The 20,846-nt window shown below is 40.9% G+C and overlaps 1 protein-coding gene across 1 annotated transcript in view; it reads right to left on the bottom strand.

The window, feature by feature from the left end:
- LOC146971137 (3',5'-cyclic-AMP phosphodiesterase 4B-like) overlaps positions 1-19,334 on the bottom strand; it is a 51,535-nt gene extending 32,201 nt beyond the window's left edge. The window contains exons 1-4 of the mRNA XM_085805208.1: positions 19,268-19,334; positions 18,696-18,747; positions 16,584-16,654; positions 4,121-4,283 (exon numbers count right to left, since the gene is read on the bottom strand). Of these exons, the coding sequence (XP_085661334.1) occupies positions 4,121-4,162 (42 nt within the window). The 5' untranslated portion in view covers positions 4,163-4,283; positions 16,584-16,654; positions 18,696-18,747; positions 19,268-19,334. The remainder of the gene's footprint in view (positions 1-4,120; positions 4,284-16,583; positions 16,655-18,695; positions 18,748-19,267) is intronic.
- Positions 19,335-20,846: the final 1,512 nt, after the last annotated feature.

The raw sequence follows: 20,846 nt of genomic DNA on the forward strand, positions 1-20,846 counted from the left end.
CTGAGCAGCCAATTGACATTTTTATGAATCTGTGCTGAATATAAATCGTGTGTTTAATGTGACTGAGTGGCTGAGTGTGAAGGTTTCACCGAGGAGCCCTCGGTGCTTCGCTCTAATGACTGGTTGTAAACAAGCCACGGCACTGAGGAAACAGAGACGAAGTGCCAGAGCCCCTTTTGCATACATCACCCTCCACTTTACGTTCACCGCATGCAAGTGTCAATGAAACACGCTGACAGCTTTCAAATGAACGAGAGGGGGGGGGGGGCACTATGGGAAATAGAGGAATTCCTAGAAACGCAGAACAAGAAGTGATTGGTTTCTTTAATGTGTGTGCAGTGCAGAAAACTGGATGGAGGAGGTGAGTGTGAATGAAAAGTGGTTGACAGTGAGTCAGAGTGTCATCATCAGGGCTGATTGCTCACCACAATTTCACACAATCAGCTACCAACTCTATGTCTATTGACATCTACTTAAACACATTTCCTCCATGGCTGAATCAATATTGGATTTTAACATAAAAAAACAAAACATACAGTATAGAACAATCTTGACACAGATTTGTTTTAAAATAACTGTGACCATATGGGACATTTTGCATTTGAAGATGTGGCAGTGATCTCTAGTGGACAAGTTGTGCAGTGATTCCAATTTGTGTGCTGATTTTTGTGTTTCTTGTGTTTTCCTGCTTTTATGAATTATGTTCCCTATGTCCTTGTTGTTCATTTTAATGGCTTTTAACACCTTGCCAGGAGGACTACAGTCGGAAATTAGCCATTGGCTAACACTGGCACCTTTACATTTTATGTCCATTAATGTGCACTGTCCTCCTTTAAATAAATAAATAAATAAAATAAAGATTACAATGATCCTTTGTACCTCAAACCTACGTATTCTCAATGTCTTGGTACTTATCAGGTGATGTATATTTCATCACACACAAGTCAGCCAATATATCAGTCTGGTTGATTTATCAGGTTGGATTTATCAGTCTGGCCGGTATAGGGGGGCGTTCAACTTGTGATAATTATTTCAGTTACTTATTATTTTACTAATTACTGAATATAAAATATGAATCATTTGTGTGAAAGTTTGTTATAATTGCAGTATGGAGTCTTAAGTTATGGCTAAAAAGTGTTTTCTGAGCTCACCGTGACCTTGACCTTTGGCCAAGTCTAATCACTTTGTCTTCAAGTCCATTTGTGGCACATCTGCAGCCTGCTGGCACAAATACCACGTGAATAATATAAAGTAAATGAGGAGATAAAATTCAAAAAGCATCCATGGTGCTAAAAGCATATTATTCAAATATTAGCATAATGTCATATAATGGCATAAATAGAGGCATAAAGTCACTGTTAAGACTTTATCAGCTGAATACCAGGTGACCAGCTTTACTTTCAGTTTAATTACAGATACATTATCAGAGATTGCCAACAATATTTTTCTCCCTGAAATAAAAATTCATGCCATAGAGGATAAAATAGCTGCAGATGTATTATATGATTCCACTTATTAATGAGTAGGAAAATCGTGACTAGTATCATTTACCTAAGCTTGGTAAGAAGTCAAAAGGAGCACTGTGAGAACACATGCTCATGCATCTAATCCAGAGGAAGTGTCCAAATGACTGTAACTGGGTATTATATCTGCCAGGAGACTGGCTATGCTGTCATCTGCTCGCTTGACTTTTTTTTTTTGATATTCCACCAGGAAAAAGTAGGACAGTTCATGTCCAACTTGGCTGCTGGTCATGAACAGACACCTCTCCAAACTGAGAAAATGACAGTGTTGTGTGCTCAGTGAGATAAAAGGTCAACAGGAAAATTGATAAAATTCAAATTAACGTGTGAGTGAAGTGAGACGGCGTGGTGTCAATATGATGTGGTAGAGAGCTAATGATCTGAGACAGAAAGAGACAAGAAGAAGACAACAGATAACAGCCCACATCCTCTCTTCAGTGAAAGTGATGGACACTAATGGCAGAGAAGAAAGAATGACAGAGTAAACTACAGAAAAGATTGACTGGGGAAGTTTGTGAGAGATAGTGGGGAGGAAAGAGTAAACGGAACAGAAGACACCACAGACAGGAGTCCACCTTCCTCTCTGATAGTCTCTGCTGACTCCCCTGCGCCTTCAAGGAAACACAATTTGTCTGATTTATTGTGCCTGTCTCTCTAAGACTCACTTTTCCTGTCCCAAAGAAATTGGTGAAAATGAAATCTGGCAAAACGCATCTCCCTTCTGACCTGTCCGTTGTCAATATGTCAGGTTGCCACTGCTGCTTCGCCGCCAGATTAATCGTCAATTGTGCACTGATTGCACCTCTGACATCTGGACATGTAACTGTAGTTCTTCATTGATCTCTGGTCTGTTTCCAAATGGCATCAGGAAGAGGAAACAGTGCTAATTTACTTTGAGTGCACGCTCGTACAGTATATAACCCAGGAGTGGGACAAGGATGTTGATAAATTTAAAATTCAAAACATCAGTAAATTTAGAAACCTGGGATTTGTCATATTTGCTGGAACATGGTCAAAGAAGGACGGGGACTGTGATGAAAGGTAAAACAATGAGTCTAAAACGGAGGTAGTGGAGCTCCAGTGTCAAACAGAGGTGGAGTGGGTGTTTTTTCGATGAAGATGAAAGGCCTTTCTTGGCTGCAGAGCCTCAGCAACTCCACTGTGCTCTGGGAAACTTCCAAAAAGCCTTTTTGAAGAAGGTAATATAAATGAGACAGCTATAGAGCAGAAGCTCTAACAGCATGGCTTGATGTGCTGCCTGAATTATTGAATCTAGGAGCCAGGAGGGGGGAAAAAAAGTTTTAATTATTAAGATGCTTTAGAATGTGAATGAAAGGTGGGAGATCGATACTCAAGGGTGGTGAGTGGAGTAGCAATCCACCCCCTTTATCTTTTTTTTTGCTAAATCTATAATTATCTTTGAAGGTTGGTGGACAAAGTCTGGTTTTGATCTATCCATGACAACAAATGATATGTTGTATGTTTTTGGAAAATATGTGAAATTGTTGTAAATAAAGCAACATAAACAAAATGCTCAAATGCATTTTTGGCTTGGAGGGAAAAAACAGCATTTTAACTTTTCTTCCAGGCTTTGGAAGCTGAAGCTGTTGATTATAGTACAATGAAATAGAAAACATATTTTTAAACATTGAGTGCATGCACAAACAGTCCTGCCAGCAGAAAATAGCATTTTAGAGGCAATTCATTGAAGGTTTCGTTCCAAAATGAGATGCTGACATTTGAAAAATTTATTTTCTATTAACAACGCCACTGGTGGCATGAAAGTAGAAAATCATCATTAATCACTCCTGACATTAAGGGCAATTACACTGGACTAAAAATCCCACAAATAAAAAGTGAGAAATGACCTCCGTTGGGAAAGTTGTACAATATGTTTGCATTACGTGATGATGTGAGGCCAGTCACAGCAAGAGGACTTTGGCATTCAGGATGTAACTTGGCCTCTAAGCTTCTGTTGGACAAAGTCAAAGTAAATGACCTGGCCTGCCTGCCCAGTCATAAACACCGTGGCATAGAGGAGGAACAGATGGGCCTCTCTGTCAGATCTCTGTCCTTCCTCCTCTTATCCATGTTTCCATTCACTCTAGGGCCTAAATGTCTCCTGGTGTGAACCTCTCCTCCTCCTAATGCTCTGCCTCCCTCCTCTCCTCCCAACTCTGCATCAGTCTTCAACTCTGCGTCTCCATCACCCTAACTATCTCTCTCACAATCACACAACACATTGTCCTTCACCCCCCCCACCCTGTCTCTGTTCCAACAGACACATCATCTCCCTCTCTGCAGTGTGTCCTGCCGGATAGCGGTCTGTTGTGTACAGTACAGTCATCTGTTTATGAGTCACCGACCACGGCACGGGCATGCAGCACTCGCTGCCTCGGTCAATTCTCATTGTATCTTGGTTTCGGGAGGAAAAGGCAAATGTTACAAAATTCACTGGTAACTGTGCAAACTGCAGGATTGGGTGGTAAAGTTTGGAGCAGGATTTCAAAAACGGAGAAAATATGAGTGGCCATGTAATATATGCATGGATGGATACATGGCTGCACAGATGGAGGGTTGGAAAAATCAATACTTACATCGTCTGGCGTAACCCCTTGTGCGCTCCGGCTTTTCTTCATCCTGAGGGATGCTCAGCCACACTCTCGTACTCTCTCTCTCTCTCTCTTTGTCTCTGATCTGATCCTCTCTCTCTGAAAAGGCGTCTCTTTCCTCCTGCTCTGGGCAGCCTCACCCGTACGCCTGCACATGGGAGAAAGAGAGGAGGAGGCAGGGAAGGGGAGGCAATGATAAAGTAACCAGTCCCAAGAAGTTATCGGGCCTCCCTCACAGAAAACCTCATGTCTGTTGTTGTTGTTGCCTGACCTCCATTACTGTTCTGACTTGATGATGCAGTTCTGACCGCAGTAATTTGACAAGTCCACGCTGCACTGCATTATGCACTGAATTACACAATTTAAACAAACTGAGATTACGTGATCTGTGGGGGATTACTGATCTCAGCAGTTACACGTTAGTGCAAGCAGACATTCTTATTGTATTGAAATGAATTGAAACAAAAAATAGACACATTAAAAAAAAAGTAAAAGCAAAACTGTAACGTGGTACTGTAAGCAATTAATACCAAAACATACTGTTTTTGATATTTCACATTTTTGGGCATGCTAGCATCTAGGGAAAACAATGTAGGTCAACACCTTGGTCCAGACTTCAATATAAATTTGCTAAAAACAATGTTTGTGGGACCTTGTTATATGTTATGCAGGCGTGGACAGTTACAAAGTACTTTTACTTGAGTACTGTATATCTTGTGTTTTCCAGACCACTGCACACATATTGTACTTTTGGCTCTTCTATTACAATTCATTCTTACAATAAGTACTGACATACTTCTTTGAAGCAGTTACTTTGAAGCAGAGCATTTAATAAACAACACAAATTTTCTTTTACTACCCTGATAAATGCAGTCGACCGTCACAGGAGAAAAAAAAAAAAAAGATCACCACCAACTCCTACATGGTTAGTTGCGTTCAAGCAGCTCAGTTTGAACAGCTCCACAAACAGAAACCATGTTAGCTTTTACACTGGGGTTGGTCAAAATGACTCATGGCCACTTCTATTGTGTCAGATCATACAAACTTTATATTCCTCAGGTTCTTTCAGTAGGTTATTTCAAAGTTCTGCAAATGTGGAACAGTACAACAAATCTGACTACACAACTTTGGCTTGTATTGAGTTACATTTAAGAAGGAGCATTCTGACTCCAAGTGATGGTGCTGTGTACTTTTCCCACCTCAGGTACTAAAACACAACTTACACCCAGTTAGAATGGTTCAGTGGAAAGAGGAAGCTGTGTGATAGAGTGTATGGCATGTGCCAGCCTGTTCTGAGTGTGCACAAGTGACTAATCTATGTGACAAGAGTGAATCAATATTTTCCATGTTACTTTTGATCCACCCTCCCCCATTACCCCCTCTTTGCCTGGCACTGTGTCCTTGTCAGTGTGCGACTCCTGCTAAGGGAAGTTGTTGTTGGTGGTCTCCAGCTGCTGCCAAGTCAAGTGGCACAAAAAGAAAATTTCTCAGCTTCCCAAATAACCCAATCTTGTTTGTGGCTTTCAAAACAAACATCTACAGTATGTGTGCGGCTTCCTCTTGTCCTCAGCTATTACGGGGAAACAAAGACATGAGAGGTGAAATGGCAGCGGATCACACAGGGATCGAGTGTTTCATGTTGTGTTTTAGTGTTTCTGTGGGATACCTCTTCAGCTGCAGGTTCAAATCGCAGCAGGATGGAGATATTCTCAATAATGTATGAGGTTGCATAGATGTATCCAGTGGTTCACAGGAGTACTTTTCAAATATTTATACTTTATGATACAGGTACAGTTAAATGAATAAATCAGATAGTATCAGTCCACGTAGTTCTCAGTGTCATGTATGTACTCTACCTGCAAGGTTTAAACTATTCAAATTTGCAGCTCATGTTTTAATGTCAAAAGGTAGCAATGGGAATGCTAACATGCTGATGCTTACTGTAGGTAAAAGGCTTCCTATGATCACCATCTATTATATATACTTGAGCATTTGTTGGTTGGGAATAAACACAAAGCACACCTAAGGTTGATGAGATTGAGAATAGCACTACTTTTGCAGCAATGTGGTCATAAACCAAGAATAAAAAAAACTAGAAAAAGCATTTCCAAGAATGGAAATGGTGTGACTGCTGATAGCAACTGAACGCTGTTGCAGAATTAGCAAATAGTGCAAGCTGTGATCACCATACAAATGTTTGACCGAGGTCAGAATCGAACCCACATTCTCATGGTCATTAGACTTCCACTCTGCCTCTAGGCCACAGTGCACACACAGTTGCAGAGACTGTTGTCTGTTAATGATCTGCACACTGTCAACATCAAGAAAGCTTGAGAGTCAAGCTTGAATGACTTAGAATGAAAATGACTGTGAATTTCAGGCTGAGCACTAACCATATGGCCACAGAGAACCTGAGTTACAATGAGCTTTATACTATGAGGAATCAAAGACTGTCCAATGACAGCTGAATAATTGGAATCAAAAGTCAAGCAATGAAGTGAAAAGACTGAGGCAGGAATCGAACCCATGACCATATGATCACTAAACCTTTACTCTGCCACTCGGCTACAGAGAGCACACTGCTTTCAAAACTGTTGTCATTCATTGTAATGTGATGATGTGCTGCAAACTGGTATGAGTAATCAAGGAGATAACAAACACCTGTAACCAATTGAAGGCGGGGGAGGAGAGCAGAATTCAACATAACATAACAAGAGTTCTTCCCTTGGATTCGAACCAGTGACCTTAGGGTTGGCAAGCATCCACCCTAACCCCTACACTACAGTGGAGTTGTAGAGAAGAGAGGTTGAGACTTTGATGAATGTGAGATTTTTTGTGAAAAAGTTAAACATTTGAAAAAGTATAAATAGTTAAAAAGAGAAAAGTAATGCCGATAAAGTTCAAAAAAAGCTGCACGTTTTGATATATGAATTGTTGAAATAGCACAAAGTATGAAGGACTAGAAGAAGACCGTAAAAAGGCGGAAGAAAATGGCCAAACAGAAGAACAATAGTGTGACTGCTTCAGCAGTCACACTAATAAAAAAAGGTTCAATCCAATGATCATGCTAGACTCAAGTCAGGGGATCACCAAAATCAACTAAATGTATCCTCTATGGGCCTTTTAATATATGTAGCAAATTTCATCACAATCCATCCAAGAGGTGCCAAGATATTTCTATGATAACCAAAAAAAGATCAACATCAAAGTGGCACTAAAAGAAAAGTCAGGCGATGCCCAGTCAGTTGGGGTTCATCCTCCGGGGGAAATCTCTACAAACATATCCAGTAGTCCATTACATAGCTGTGGAGACATTTCTAAATTAAAAATGCCAGCCAAATACTTTACTTTACTTTATTTGTTTATTTGGGTGGGACAGTGCACATCAATGTACATATAACAACATGTAAATGTGCTGGATTATAGCACCAATGTTAATTTCCATCCGGAGTCCCAGAACATGAAAACAGTACAGTGACAGGAGAACACAGTTATATAAGCGACATGATAATGTTGCTCAATGAAAATCAAGAGCTCATTAGATCAGGATTCATGAATGTACAATGATTATACAGTAATCCAATCATCTTTCATTCAGATATTTCAGTCTTGACAAAAGTGGAAGATTGCATCAGCTACTGTATGGTCCTCTCAAAAAAGCCCCATTTCATAAATTTCACAAGAAAATAATTTTCTTACTATGTGAAAATTCATTCATTCATTCATTTTCTATACCGCTTATTCTGCACTAGGGTGACGGGTGATCTGCAGCCTATCTCAGCTGACTTGGGGCGAGAGGCGGGGTACACCCTGGACAGGTCGCCAGTCTATCGCAGGGCTGACATAGACAACCATTCACACTCTCATTCACACCTATGGGCAATTTAGAGTCGCCAATTAACCTAACCTGCATGTCTTTGGTCTGTGGGAGGAAGCCGGAGTACCCGGAGAGAACCCACGCATGCACGGTGAGAACATGCAAACTCCACACAGAAGGGGCCCAGCCGGCCGGCAGGTTCAAACCCAGAACCCTCTTGCTGTGAGGCGACAGTGCTAACCACTGCACCACCGTGCCATGTAAAAATTCACTCGTTCCTAATTGAATAGATATTTAAAAAACTCTCCCAAGGTTTCCTTTGAGCGAAGAATTTTTGATCATTCCCCCAAGTCCTGTGTCCTTCCATGAAAGATCAAAATGGTATGAATTCAGGTTGGATAAGTGGACCCTGGAGCTGAGAAATTGTTTACAAAGAAAAAAAGCAGAAAGGACAAAGGGAAAAAGGTTCTGACAAATCACGTCATTTAAGTCCAGCGATGACAGGTGTGATCCTATAATGGTTTTAAGACTATTAGCCCAAATCATCAGAGGACAAGTTCAGAAAGGTCAGGACAATGAGAAGCATTTACTCTGTGTGCACCAGACCGAGGGCTCAATAAACTGTGACTGTGTAGCTGTGTTTTATTTTGTAACAAGCAGATCAGGGACTTGTTTGCCTCAAGGAGACCACTTATTGTGATTTCAGGTGGCATACAATATTTAATTGTTTCTTTCTGTGCTTTAAAAGTTAGTTTTTAAAGGTTGCAGTATCTCCAAGGACGTGAGGAAAAAACTACTGTTCCTGACAACTAAACACAGTTCAATAGAGGTAGAACTCTAATTAGAAAAATCTCTGAATTAACATTTCTATCTCGATCAGTGGCACACAAAGAATATACACTCTTCATTCCTTTAAGTTTTACAGCCACAAGGACTAATATGTTTACTAACACCAATTTTAATTACCACTATATGAATCTATAAATGTCACTTGTGCCGTCTTTTGTAGGGCTGTAACTAATGCTTTTCATTATCCATTAATGAATTTGTGTCTGAGAAAATGACTGTCTCTCAGAACCCAAGGTGATGTCCTGCATGTTTATCCGGACCAGCAGTTGCTTCAGACTTAATGATAGTACACAGTAAGCACAGCAGTAATCACAATTGAAGTTGTACTTCCCTATTTAAACTACTCGGGGATGGATAGGGTTACATAATTGTTTTCCTGTTCCCTGCTATCAGCACTTCAGTGAAAAGGTCAGTGTTTTGTCAATGTACTCAGGGAGGGAGTGAGCCTGTGAAATTCTGAAGAGCATTTAAAGCTAAGACCCAAAGGACCACTCAGTTCAAAGACGTTCACTGGACAACAGACTCTGTCTTCAGAGTACGCTGGTATCTCACTTTGGCAGGCTGCTGCCTCCACTGTCTAGAGAAACAAACTTCAAGTGACCTCTCATACTTGTAACCCCAGCGATAGGGCATCCCTGTGGTGGCTCCCTGTACCTCGACAAATAATTGGTTATTGATGTGAAGCGAGCAACAGATTGCACGGTCATGAGACAGCACTCAAGATGCAGATTGTAGGCTATGGATTTTGAAGAGAACACAAGGGGATATTGTGAAAGGCATACATACATCATCATTGCAACAGCAAACAAACCAAACCAAAGAAGGCTACTTCTTTTCTTAATTCATAACTCAAAGACAACTTTGAAGGCCACTGATGGACTGTGGTTATGAACTCTGCCATTAAACGTGGATGGTTTCAAAAGTTTTGATGTGTACATCAAGTATGTATGAGTACAATGTGTTGCCCTAAGGCAAAGAGAAGAAAGAAACGACTGTAGAAGATCAACTGCTCAACTCATCTTCCCAAATCACACCAGATACACTGCATTGCACTGTACAGTGGGATTTGTGGTAGTGCTGAAATCTAATCAGGCAATTCATTATTCACAATTGGCACAATTTATTATCATTTAACTCTCTCTTTTTTTTTAGACATTCTATCAAACAAATAATTAATTGATATATCAAAAAAAAAATGTAAAGACCCTATCCCTAGTGGCCTTGAACAATGCATAGTTGAACAATTATTGAGGCTGTCTGTCATATAAGACCCCTATTTATGATCATACACCACAATCCCAATACTTTGATGGCATGCACTGTAAAATGGAGAACTTAAAACAACCATAACAACCAATGTTTGCACTTTTACAGAAGGTTAGCGAGGCTGTAATTCTGACCAGTCAATCTAAGTGTGTCACACAGTGTTCATGTACAACTGTGAGCTGTAGCGGGTGAGTCAGTAGCTGTCATACACTGAAAATCACCAGACACCCACACAAAAGTAGCTTTTGTGGCACCAAAACAAAGGAGCCCTCAAGAAATAATGTTTGGAACTGCATTAATAATACATTCAATTACCCTGTGGTCCAACAATGTGAGCTTTCATAGCCATCTGTTTGCCACAACCATGACTGATCAACTTAATAGTCACTTATTAACACCCAAAGAAGACTGATTAACTGTTCAAAGAAGCACCATTAAGAGCAAAAAACTAAATATGAGCTACAAAATTGCTATAACTTACCCAGTGCTGAGGCGCTCAGTGGGAAAGCAATCTCCACTCTATGTAAGGCTTCAAATAGCACTTCATCAAATTGTGACTGAAGAATGAAGAAGTAAGCAGCACTGGTCACAAGACACGACAACTGTTGACAGCCCAGCAGCAGGTCCTGTCTGACTGTAAGGCACTCCACCACCGCACCAACTTCAATTCACACCTCAGGAACATCCTTTCCTTTGTTGGATTATGGTGACGTACTGTACATGAATGCCTGCTCTACCTCTTTGCTGGATGCCATTTATCATTGTGCTTTAAGATACATTACCGGCTGTAAGTCACTCACCCATCATTGTACTCTGTATGCTAAAGTAGGCTGGCTGTCTTTGTCTGCACGTAGGCTTCTACACTGGTACATCTTCATCTATAAAGCAATTATTGGACTACTTCCCTCATACCTCTGCACCTACCTCACTGTCACATCAAACTCATACAGATTGCGCTCTCTGGACTTTCTATCTGCCTCTGTCCCCAGAACTCGTACTGAGTTTGGGAAGAGGGCATTCATGTAATCTGCTCCCTCTGGCTGGAACAATCTCCAAAAACACTACAGGCATTCATCACCCTTTCCGATTTTAAAACCAGACTTAACTGCTTTTTAATGGCAAATCATGGAGTGTGTAAATGTTTTACTGTTTAGTATTTTATCATCACTGGATTAGCGTTCTTTTAGTGTGTATTGTTGTGCATTGTTCTGTTCTATCTTGTTTGATTTAACATAATCTCTCTTCCCTCAGGATCCCCTGGTACAGCCTCCCCTTGTACCACACAGCCCTCACTTCCTCCTTCTCTTCCCCCCATATCCCCGCCGGACTGTAGAACATAGGGCTCTGGACGTCATTCATCTTTTCTTTTTTCTTCTTCTTTTTTTCTCTCTCTCATGTTTGTCCCCTCTTCTTTGTGTGTATGTCTTGTTGCTGCTTTTTGAATTTTTTTTTATCTCAAGCAATTTGCCTGGTAAATTAAAGGTAAAATAAATAAATAAAAATAAATAAAGCAGAAGTAAGCGATCCGGTCGTTTTGGCTAACTTTCTGTCAGCAGATGGAGTTAGCAGTCCCCGCCCTCATCCCTACGTCACCACATTCACGCGCATCCCTTGGCTGCACACACAGAGAGGACCGCCCCTTTATGCCGTTCTCTCTCCTCATTGGATAAAGGTTGTAGGATACAAGGAAAGTTTTCTCCTCGGCTTACAGCAGAGCAGAGTGACTGACAGACCCGTGTTTCAGACCAAACACTCTATGTAAGTGATTGCTGTCAGAAGATATAACTATCTAAGACTTATATTAACACAAACATTCCGCTTACTTCTGCTTTAAGGCCCACTGACAACACAACTCAGCCATACCTATTCAAAAACAGCCTCACAGCCACTGATGTTCAGTGAACAGGGAAATAAAAACACTGTTTGGGAAATTTTAACTCTTTTGTATTTTCTGACACAGAAGTTTAATACAAAAAAAAGACGCAATACTTTTATATTACCTCAGAAATGTATCCAGTGCATACAGAAAGTTAGCTTCGTAAACCAGCCTGTCGCGGAAATGCATTTCATTTCATTTCGACGGAAAGTCTGGCCTCATTCCCGCTGTAAAGCCGCGTTCAGACTGCCAGCCAAAATCCGATTTTTAGCCCATCCAGATTGGAACTGGATGGCTCTTTTTAAGTCTGAACAGTCCCAAATCACATGACATCCGATTTTTGCGAAACGGATCGAAACCATCTCCAGGAGGTAGTTTCAGATCGCATTTGGACAGATGCGTCTCAGTCTGAACAGCTGCAAACACTCAGATCGGTTTTGACTGTCCATGACGTCACTCTCCGCGGCGCTGTCACTGTGTTACAGGTCCCGTGAGCTCCAGTTAAATATCTTATTTTTACAGTCTATGTTAAATAACAATTTCCTTCTTGTTACTTTTATTTTATGCAAACTACCGTGTTGTCGGCGACAGGAGTGACGGCGACGACGCGCTCCCAGCTCTGGGGTGCTGGAGTTTCCCGTCTTTGTGGCTACACACATACACACCAGTCTCTGGTACACGTACACGTAGCCTACACACACGCACCAGGCGGGCTGAGGTTGAAACTCCTCGTTGTCCCTTTAAAGAGGCATAGAGATGTCATCATATTGGAATCTATATATATTTGAAAGCGTCTGAACATTTTATTGTTTGTCATGTAATCTTACAGATATGTAGCTCAAGGTCGAAAAGCAGAAAAAAAGAGAAAGAAAATCACTGTTGACAATTCCTATTGGCAACTAGGAGAAACAGGAGACAGAGAAAATGAAGAGTCCTGACTCTTTTGTTCCCCATGTTATAGAGAAAGCACAAAGGCTTCAAACTCACCATCTTCTCTTAATTACACAGTTAGGCAACTTAAAAGTAGCAGTGGCATGAAAAACAGTCCTTGTTGCCGTTAGTCCACTAACACAATATGTGCAGTCTTGTTTTCTAGCGTTCTCTATGAAAGCAGTCATATTAGAACAGAAGTCCATTCTTAGATGAATGGCCTGAAGGACACGCACTAGTTTATTAGTGCTCATGATGCAAATCCCACCTGCAACCATACTGCTCCACCCCAGACTATTATTGGCTGCGGCTAAAAGTACATCCTGTACATTGTTAGGCTGAATCTGTTTTAAATGACAAGACGAATGAGAAGTTCCTGCTTTTCACTGAGGCTGCTTCTACTGTATCTAATTTTTAAAACATGTAGATGGAGTTTTTATAAACGTATTACTTCATGAGATGATCTGCACAGCTTCTACTGCTCTAAATAAGCAGACACTCATGACAACAAAACACTTCACATATTCACTGCAGTATACTGGATGCTATTATTTAATGGTGCTTCACCTGCAGACATTTTGTACTCAAGTTTTCTAAACCCTGTCTGGCCCACTGCCTTCTCAGACACATCCATTTTAATGCACTCCATACAGCATCGAATATGATATTGATCGATATTTGGCCAGACATGAGCAGTGGTGGGTTAGTTGGTTAATTTTGCATGAATGTATAAGGTTAAGGACAGTACGTCAAGAAGTATACAGACAGTGCTGGAAGGTTGCAATAGGTTTTAAGACACACACTCTGTTATCGCTTCTAAACTTATCCCTTCTTCCCACACTGTGTGTGTGGGCATGTCCTATACGCAAAGCAGTTGTTGTGCTTCATGCAGGTGTCTCCGCATTCACAGACTAAACCATCTTATAGACTTAAACTATTAGGAACATTACATCTCAATGGAACCGTTACATCAACAAATATGAGCAGCCACGGCGATCTGATGAAATCATCAACAAGAAAGTATTTGTTTTAAAGGTAATGTTTTTCACTGTGGGAAATCACAGTCCACTGGGGTTATTTTTGTCTCCGGTCATTTGGGCCCTGCTTGGGGAATTTCAGCATTTTCTGACATGGCTGATCCAATAATTGCAAAAACTATTTGGAGTATTTTGGAAAATAATAATGAATGGTTACTTATAACATTTTACTCAGGCTTTTCTTGGCTGGAGCCCTGTCAAAATGCTGCTCCAGTAACACTAACAACTGTCAGGGTGGAAGGTGACGGGTTTACAAAGTACTCATTAATCTAGTGAGAAATTACAATGGCTACCAGTAATAGACCTGCCTCGCTGTTTATTTTTCATTCAGAAAAAATGTACAATACACTGTTACACAGTTGTAAGCTTTGTGATGTGGTATATAAGGGTTAATGATACTGTACCTGGCACTTTAAACTGATGTGCACTTTAGGGCACAGTGCAATACAACTTGGTACCCATGCACTCCTACACTGTAGCACTTGTCACTTTGGCCCAGCACTTTTGCACTTTATCTCTCAGAAACTTTTATGGTCCCCCTACCGAAGTGTTGTCAAAATGTCAATGTTTTATTTCATTATAGTCGTCTTGTTATCTCCTTGTTGTCTGCATTATTATGTCGTTTATATTACTATGTTTATTGTCACTGTACTGTTTTTATGTTATGGGACCTAACTTCCTGTGGACATCCATGAGTGGATTATTAAGAACTACATAGCAAAACACTGTTGTAAAAACATCCTTATATTTGCTTACAACTATTCACAGTGTTAATAAGCATTTATCAATTGTTTATATAATTTTCATAAATGCTAAATGGGGGAGGCACAGGTTAGAATAAAGTGCTATTGTAAAGCTAAACTATCATGTTCATCAGGATCTAAACTATCCAAGATCCTTCCTTTATACTGTTTCTAATCACTCATCCTAAAGTCATGCTGTTTCTTCGACTGAAAAAAACAAAACAAAATTCCAGTCAACACTTGTCAACTTTGATCTCTTTTCATAGAAAAAACACACACAAAAACAAAGTCACAGTGGAAACGCAGTGAAGCAGATTCCAGCTTTTCAGACAAGCGAGGACAGAGGAGTTTGTTGGGGAGGAGGAGAAACAACACACCAATTTGTGGCAGCTGAAAGATGACGTCACTGTGGAGGTCACATGCAGGGAACCCACTGCCCTACTGCACAGATGTAGAGAGAGAGAGAGGTGGCTGAGACTGGACAGGCCAGACCCTGTCTCCACATGTCACAAGGATTGTTCTGCTGTCACACCATGTGTTTGTCATGTTGGCTCGGTAAATATCATCACAAGCTTTTAACAAAAACTCTTTGAGGCAGACTGATCTTACAAACTGTTTTAGTTTTAAATGTTTTTGTGCTTCTAGACCTACTTAACCATCCCTAATGTAACATGCATAGTATTCTCTACCATACTACCAACCACAATTTCCTCTTTAGGATATATTCAGTATTGAACACACACTCCATCTTTTTTCCTCTCTAATAATTTGATTAAATAAACACATCAATGCAAATCTATTGTGAGTTTTTGGTGCCATGCCGCTGCCGCTGCTACCAGATACCTGATAAGCTACTGAAAGGAAATGGAAATAAATGAGGAATAATTAAAAGGGCCGAGAAACATGTTGGCTGTGACTCTTGATGAGTCATTGTTTAATTTGAGTTTCTCAGAAAGCCCGGTAATTAGGATGCAGTCCCACCCTGTCAAATTCACCCACACATATACAGTACTCATGACCCTGTGGTGTTCAAGTCACCCCATTTAACACCCATTGAAGTATTGAGACTGAGGTATGCTCTGATGTCAGCGTTTCATCAGTTACCCATTCACTAAAAGAAACTTCCTGCTGCCAACTAACATGGATTAAAGCTTTTATGGTGAAAGATAACAAATGACGGAGGTAACAGAAGGTTTGGCAGAGTCTGCGAGGTCTGAGGCGCCGAGGCGGGCTTCGGGTTAGCGTCACCAGCTGGCAACTCCCCGTTATCAACGTGGCCATAAATCCTTCAGATGACAACTGAGACGGAAACAAATCGGTGTGTGCAGCTTTGACCTGTGTTTGACCTCGGCAAAGGTAGTGAGATCGGTTTTGATAAACCACCACCTTTACACACAGGCTGGCTACAGTGTGTCCTGCGGTGAAGTGACAGGTTGGACCTTTGAACCATGATACACAAACACACACACAAACTCACACATTTCCCACCACTTGTATCTACAGTATATCAATGTCGTGATATATGATATGTCTTTAGAATGTCCATTATTTATCTGATTATTCAGTTGTATGTTGATTCTATCCAATGTCATAAAATAGTGAAAAAAGCCATTTACAATGTACAATTTCCTAGAACCAATTAATCTTAAAATGGTCCATTTGTCCAGACAGCATCTGAAAACACAATCATGTTCAGCTTACTATCACTAAAGACAAAGAGCATAGGTTTCTCACATTTGAAGTGAGGAAGTATCTTTTACACTGATCTGTGTACTGTGTTGTAGGCTCATGTCATTTTTTCAAATAGGTTCATCAGATCAGAAAACTGATCTCTTCCGCATAGAAACCAATAAAGAAATATTATACACTACTTAGTCAGCAATATAAAAAAAACTGTTCTGACCACAGCATACTAAAGAAAAGAACTCACAAGAGGAAGCTGTCTCGCTTTGAGCCACTGGTGAGAGGAGGAGCGGGAATTCACGTCAGCAGACTGTCAGCCTGAGAGACAGACAATGTATGGATTACAAATTGACAGATCACACAGCACAGCAAAAACATTTAAAATGAAAAAAATAACAAAAAAAACTGACCACTTAACTGTATTTTGGCCAGTTGAAACTATGTGATTAATGTTAGATCAGCAACAAAGACCATACTAAATGGACACAACATTTCCCCTAGGGCAAGTATATAAAGGAAAAAGGATAGTAGATATATACACATTACAGTGGACAGTAAAAACTATGAAAACATAGAGGAATGAAAAATCCGCTAGACTTCTCCTCATGGGAGTAATCTTCTATAGTTTCCAATAAAATACATTCCTGACCGTTATTGCACAATAGCGAGTACATTCACACATACAAATAAACACACCACGCACATATGATTATTCCTGTATTCACAATCAGCTGGTTTTTCGTCACCGCTCCTAATAAGAGAAACTATGAGCATGTGTGAGACACTAAATGCCCAATGCAGACAGGCATGTATTCATCAGCTGGAAACCAAACATCAGTGTTCAGTCACAAAAAAGGCAGTATAGTATTCATTCACATCACCACTAAGGCCATTAAGCAGCCAGTTAGTGAGTCATCAGTCTGGCAGCCAGAGTCCTTTTAACAAGAAGCTGGATGTCCTGTTGTTTCAGCACTGACATACAATAAAAAAGGGGCAGTGGCCACAAGACCAGGCGCACAGAAATCAACTAAATGTACAGAAATGCTATGAATTGGGAGGAGACAGGGAAATAGAGCTGAATATGTAACGTAATAGTTTTACATGCACAGTGAGTGCGAATGTCTGTGGCAGGAAGAGGCGCTTGTCTGGGATGGCAAACTGGTGCACAGCTCTAAAAACGTATGTTGTGTTTTTGATTTCTGCATTTTGGGAACTGAAAAATTGCCAACAGATGTTCAAGCAGATGTTCAAGTCAGTAACTGTGGGTGGTCTGCTGCTACCAGCGGCTCCTATAGACTTACACAGATAATAAATCCCAGTAGACTTGGTGGTTAACACTGTTTATCTGAACAGACAGAAATTAACTACAGTGGTGTGACCAAAACACTCTTCCCTCGTCTCAACCAAATCATTTTGCACACACACATCCTCACACATTAAGATTTTTTTTTTTTTTTTTTTTTTTTAGGAGGACAAAATGAACATTACACAAGACTTTAAATGTTTTAAATGTTCAAATGTTTGGTGTGATGACTAATGACACATTTGTTAAGGAATATAATGAGAATTTCCATTGTTTTTTTGCACCTATTAGTTTAAGCTACAATCATAATAGCTTCCATTGTTATCACTGCACTGAGGGATGAAAACCACTAAAACAGTTACAGATACCCCCCTCCTGTTAAGTCTGTCTGATAGTGGTATCAGTGTGATATTTTGGCATGGGCACATTTATGCATTTGTTGCAGTGCATTTGGTAACTTGTGCCAAACAGTCACCACTTTTGTCTGTTCTCATGCAATGACGCTTTAACAGTGGAAAACTTTGATTTCTTCATCATTCACACAGCATATGACGCAGTGGTAGATTGTCAAATGACTGGCTGACAAACAGTGGCAGCTTTAATCTGACTTCAAAAGATGCAACACAAACACATGGTAAATTGGAGATAATGAATTGAATAGGTCATGAAAGTGTCAGAGACATGTCCAGTCTCTGCTGTTGGGAGAGATTACAAAAGGTCACTTGTATTGACTCAAGTCAGACACATTAAGCCCTTGCTGTGATAGTAGGTTGATTTATCCAGCTGGGTAAAATAATGAACCTGACTAGATCTATTTCTCCTCGGCAAGTCCTCATTTGACTTCCCCTGCTAATGGACAGTGATTGATTATGTGATGGTACATAGACTAACACTTTGTTTAGAGACCAAACTAGCAGCTTTGCCACTGTGAGTGTTTACCAAACATTTCCATAACATCATTTACACAAATATCCTTAACTGTCCCAAACTCAATTTTATTTTAAACTCATGCATCTCTATCTGCAAGTGAAACCACTGACTAGGAATGTGGCTTACCTCGTTTGACCTCACCATCATTCTTCATGGGAAACATTTGTGTAGGCTGGAGCTGGAAAGGCACATCATTAGTTAGAAATGTGTGTCAAAACAGACACGTACACACACAACTGACAGAGTGGACTGTCAAAAGAAAGACAGATGCCTCCGGTGCTAAAGTCCTGAGAGGGATGAGGAGTGCAGCCCTCATACAGACAACAAGCCGACGTGATGTGACTGAATCAAAAGACCTTTCATTGCAACTCGGGATAATTTGGCTGTCGATTGTGTTCTCCCAGTAGAAAATCAGCGGCTGTGCAACTGGAAAGACGGAAACCTGCCACCTGAGTGCGGTTTTAACATGAGTTTAATACCCCCAGCCTTCAACAGGAGGAGAGATTCTGTGCTTATTTAGCAAAAACTTTGTAAATCTCGCGCGTTTACCGGCTGAAGTCTGGAGAACACAAAGAGCATTACCGCACAGTAAAGACAGAATAATGTTTGTTAAACGCGAGACTGAAGCACTTAAAACAAAACAAAACAAAAAACACGTTAGGAAATAACACCGTGTCAGTGACGGGATAGTCTCTCACCGGTTGCTGTATCCGCCTTCACAACAGACCGCGCGCCGTCCTCTGTTTTTCTGCCGCGCGTCACAAGCACGCGCCCCTTTTTATCAGCTTCCATTTGTCCTATTCGCGCTCGTTCCTCTTCCCGAGTCCGCGAGGACATCGATTGGCTTTGATACAGACGACGCAAATCCTTCCGTTTACCAATGGCTTTTCAGTGTGCACGCCCCCCTTCCCACCGCTGCCTGCCCTGCGTCCGTGTGATTCCCAGCCAGGGTATGGATCTGTCTCACCGGTTCAATGAGCTCCATCAGTCACTCCCTGATGTGTTTCTGTCAGCTGTCTCGTTGCATCTACCTATAGTTATAGATAACGTGTAGTTATCTACGATATAAATCATATAATGACGCAAAGTTTAATTAAAGTTTTAAACTCACGTATCTTATCAGTGTTGTGTTATGTGGCAGCACTTCACCGTGTGATGCACTTAACTGCGGTACACAATACAGTAGTCTACAGTAGCCTATAACACAGCAACATACGCTGTGTTGCACTGTGTTACATTACTCTGTTGCGCTGTGTAGTGTTTCAAGGCCACACTCAGCAGTCTTTTGGAATAATCTTGATGCCTTAGCTGTTGCCAGGCAACAGCTGTCCTGGAACAGCGATGAATGGGGGTCCCTGGGCTCTTTCTCTTTCTTCATCTCAGCTTTACCTTCATCTTTTTTTCTTTTTTCTTATTCTCGGTGTCTCTTTTTCACAGATTATGTTGGGTAAAAATGCAGTTTGACTTGATCACTTTGCAGTTTCTCTTTCTGGGCAGATAGCCTTCTTTTAAACCACTGAGATGTCATGGGCTGTGGGATATAGTGCAACTCTGATTCAAGATCTCCCATTGTCTTTTTTGTGAACCAAGGGGCAGTGGGTGTTTCTTACATCTTAACTAAATCAGGGTTAATCAACCCCCAGCGTCTCCTCATGAAATATAGTTAACAGATGGCTTGTCCAGATCCTCTGCCACCTTCAGGGCTGTCTCACTCTCTGAAGGACCTCATCTTGCACATATTGACCCAGGAGTGGACACTTGACTTGGAAACCATCTGCAGACTTCCTCAGTGGGCAAAGGCGTCACCTCTTACTTGTGTTTGGTTCTCTTCATCTTGGTGATGCTGCTGACCACCAACAGGGGATTGGGTCCACCTGCACCAAAGCTGACACTTGTCTCCATGTTTTGTCAGCCTATGTAGACAACCTTTAGCCAGAAATGTTTCTGTTCATCTTTGGTATGTCATTCTATGCCACGTACAAAATACCACGCATACGTACATTATACTTTGCACACAGCCTAGAAAGCACCCACTAACCTGTCTGTGGGATGTTTGTCCATACATGCTGTAGCCTCCCCCTTGTGAAATGTGATCATTGGAGGCGGATAGCGCAGATGTTTTTTCATAGAAATAATTCATTTGCAGAGTGTGGGTTCCTTTTTTGTGGAGGAAATGCACTCCCTTGCAAATTGGCGAGGCAGCCTCTGTGCATTCCTGACACACGTGAATAGAGAACAAAATTAAACCATTCGGGTTTGATGCAGCTGCAGGGTTGA

The sequence above is a fragment of the Trachurus japonicus genome, chromosome 17 (genome assembly GCF_045865225.1).
Source record: "Trachurus japonicus isolate A0001 chromosome 17, Traja_1.0".
NCBI classification, from domain to species: Eukaryota; Metazoa; Chordata; class Actinopteri; order Carangiformes; family Carangidae; genus Trachurus; species Trachurus japonicus.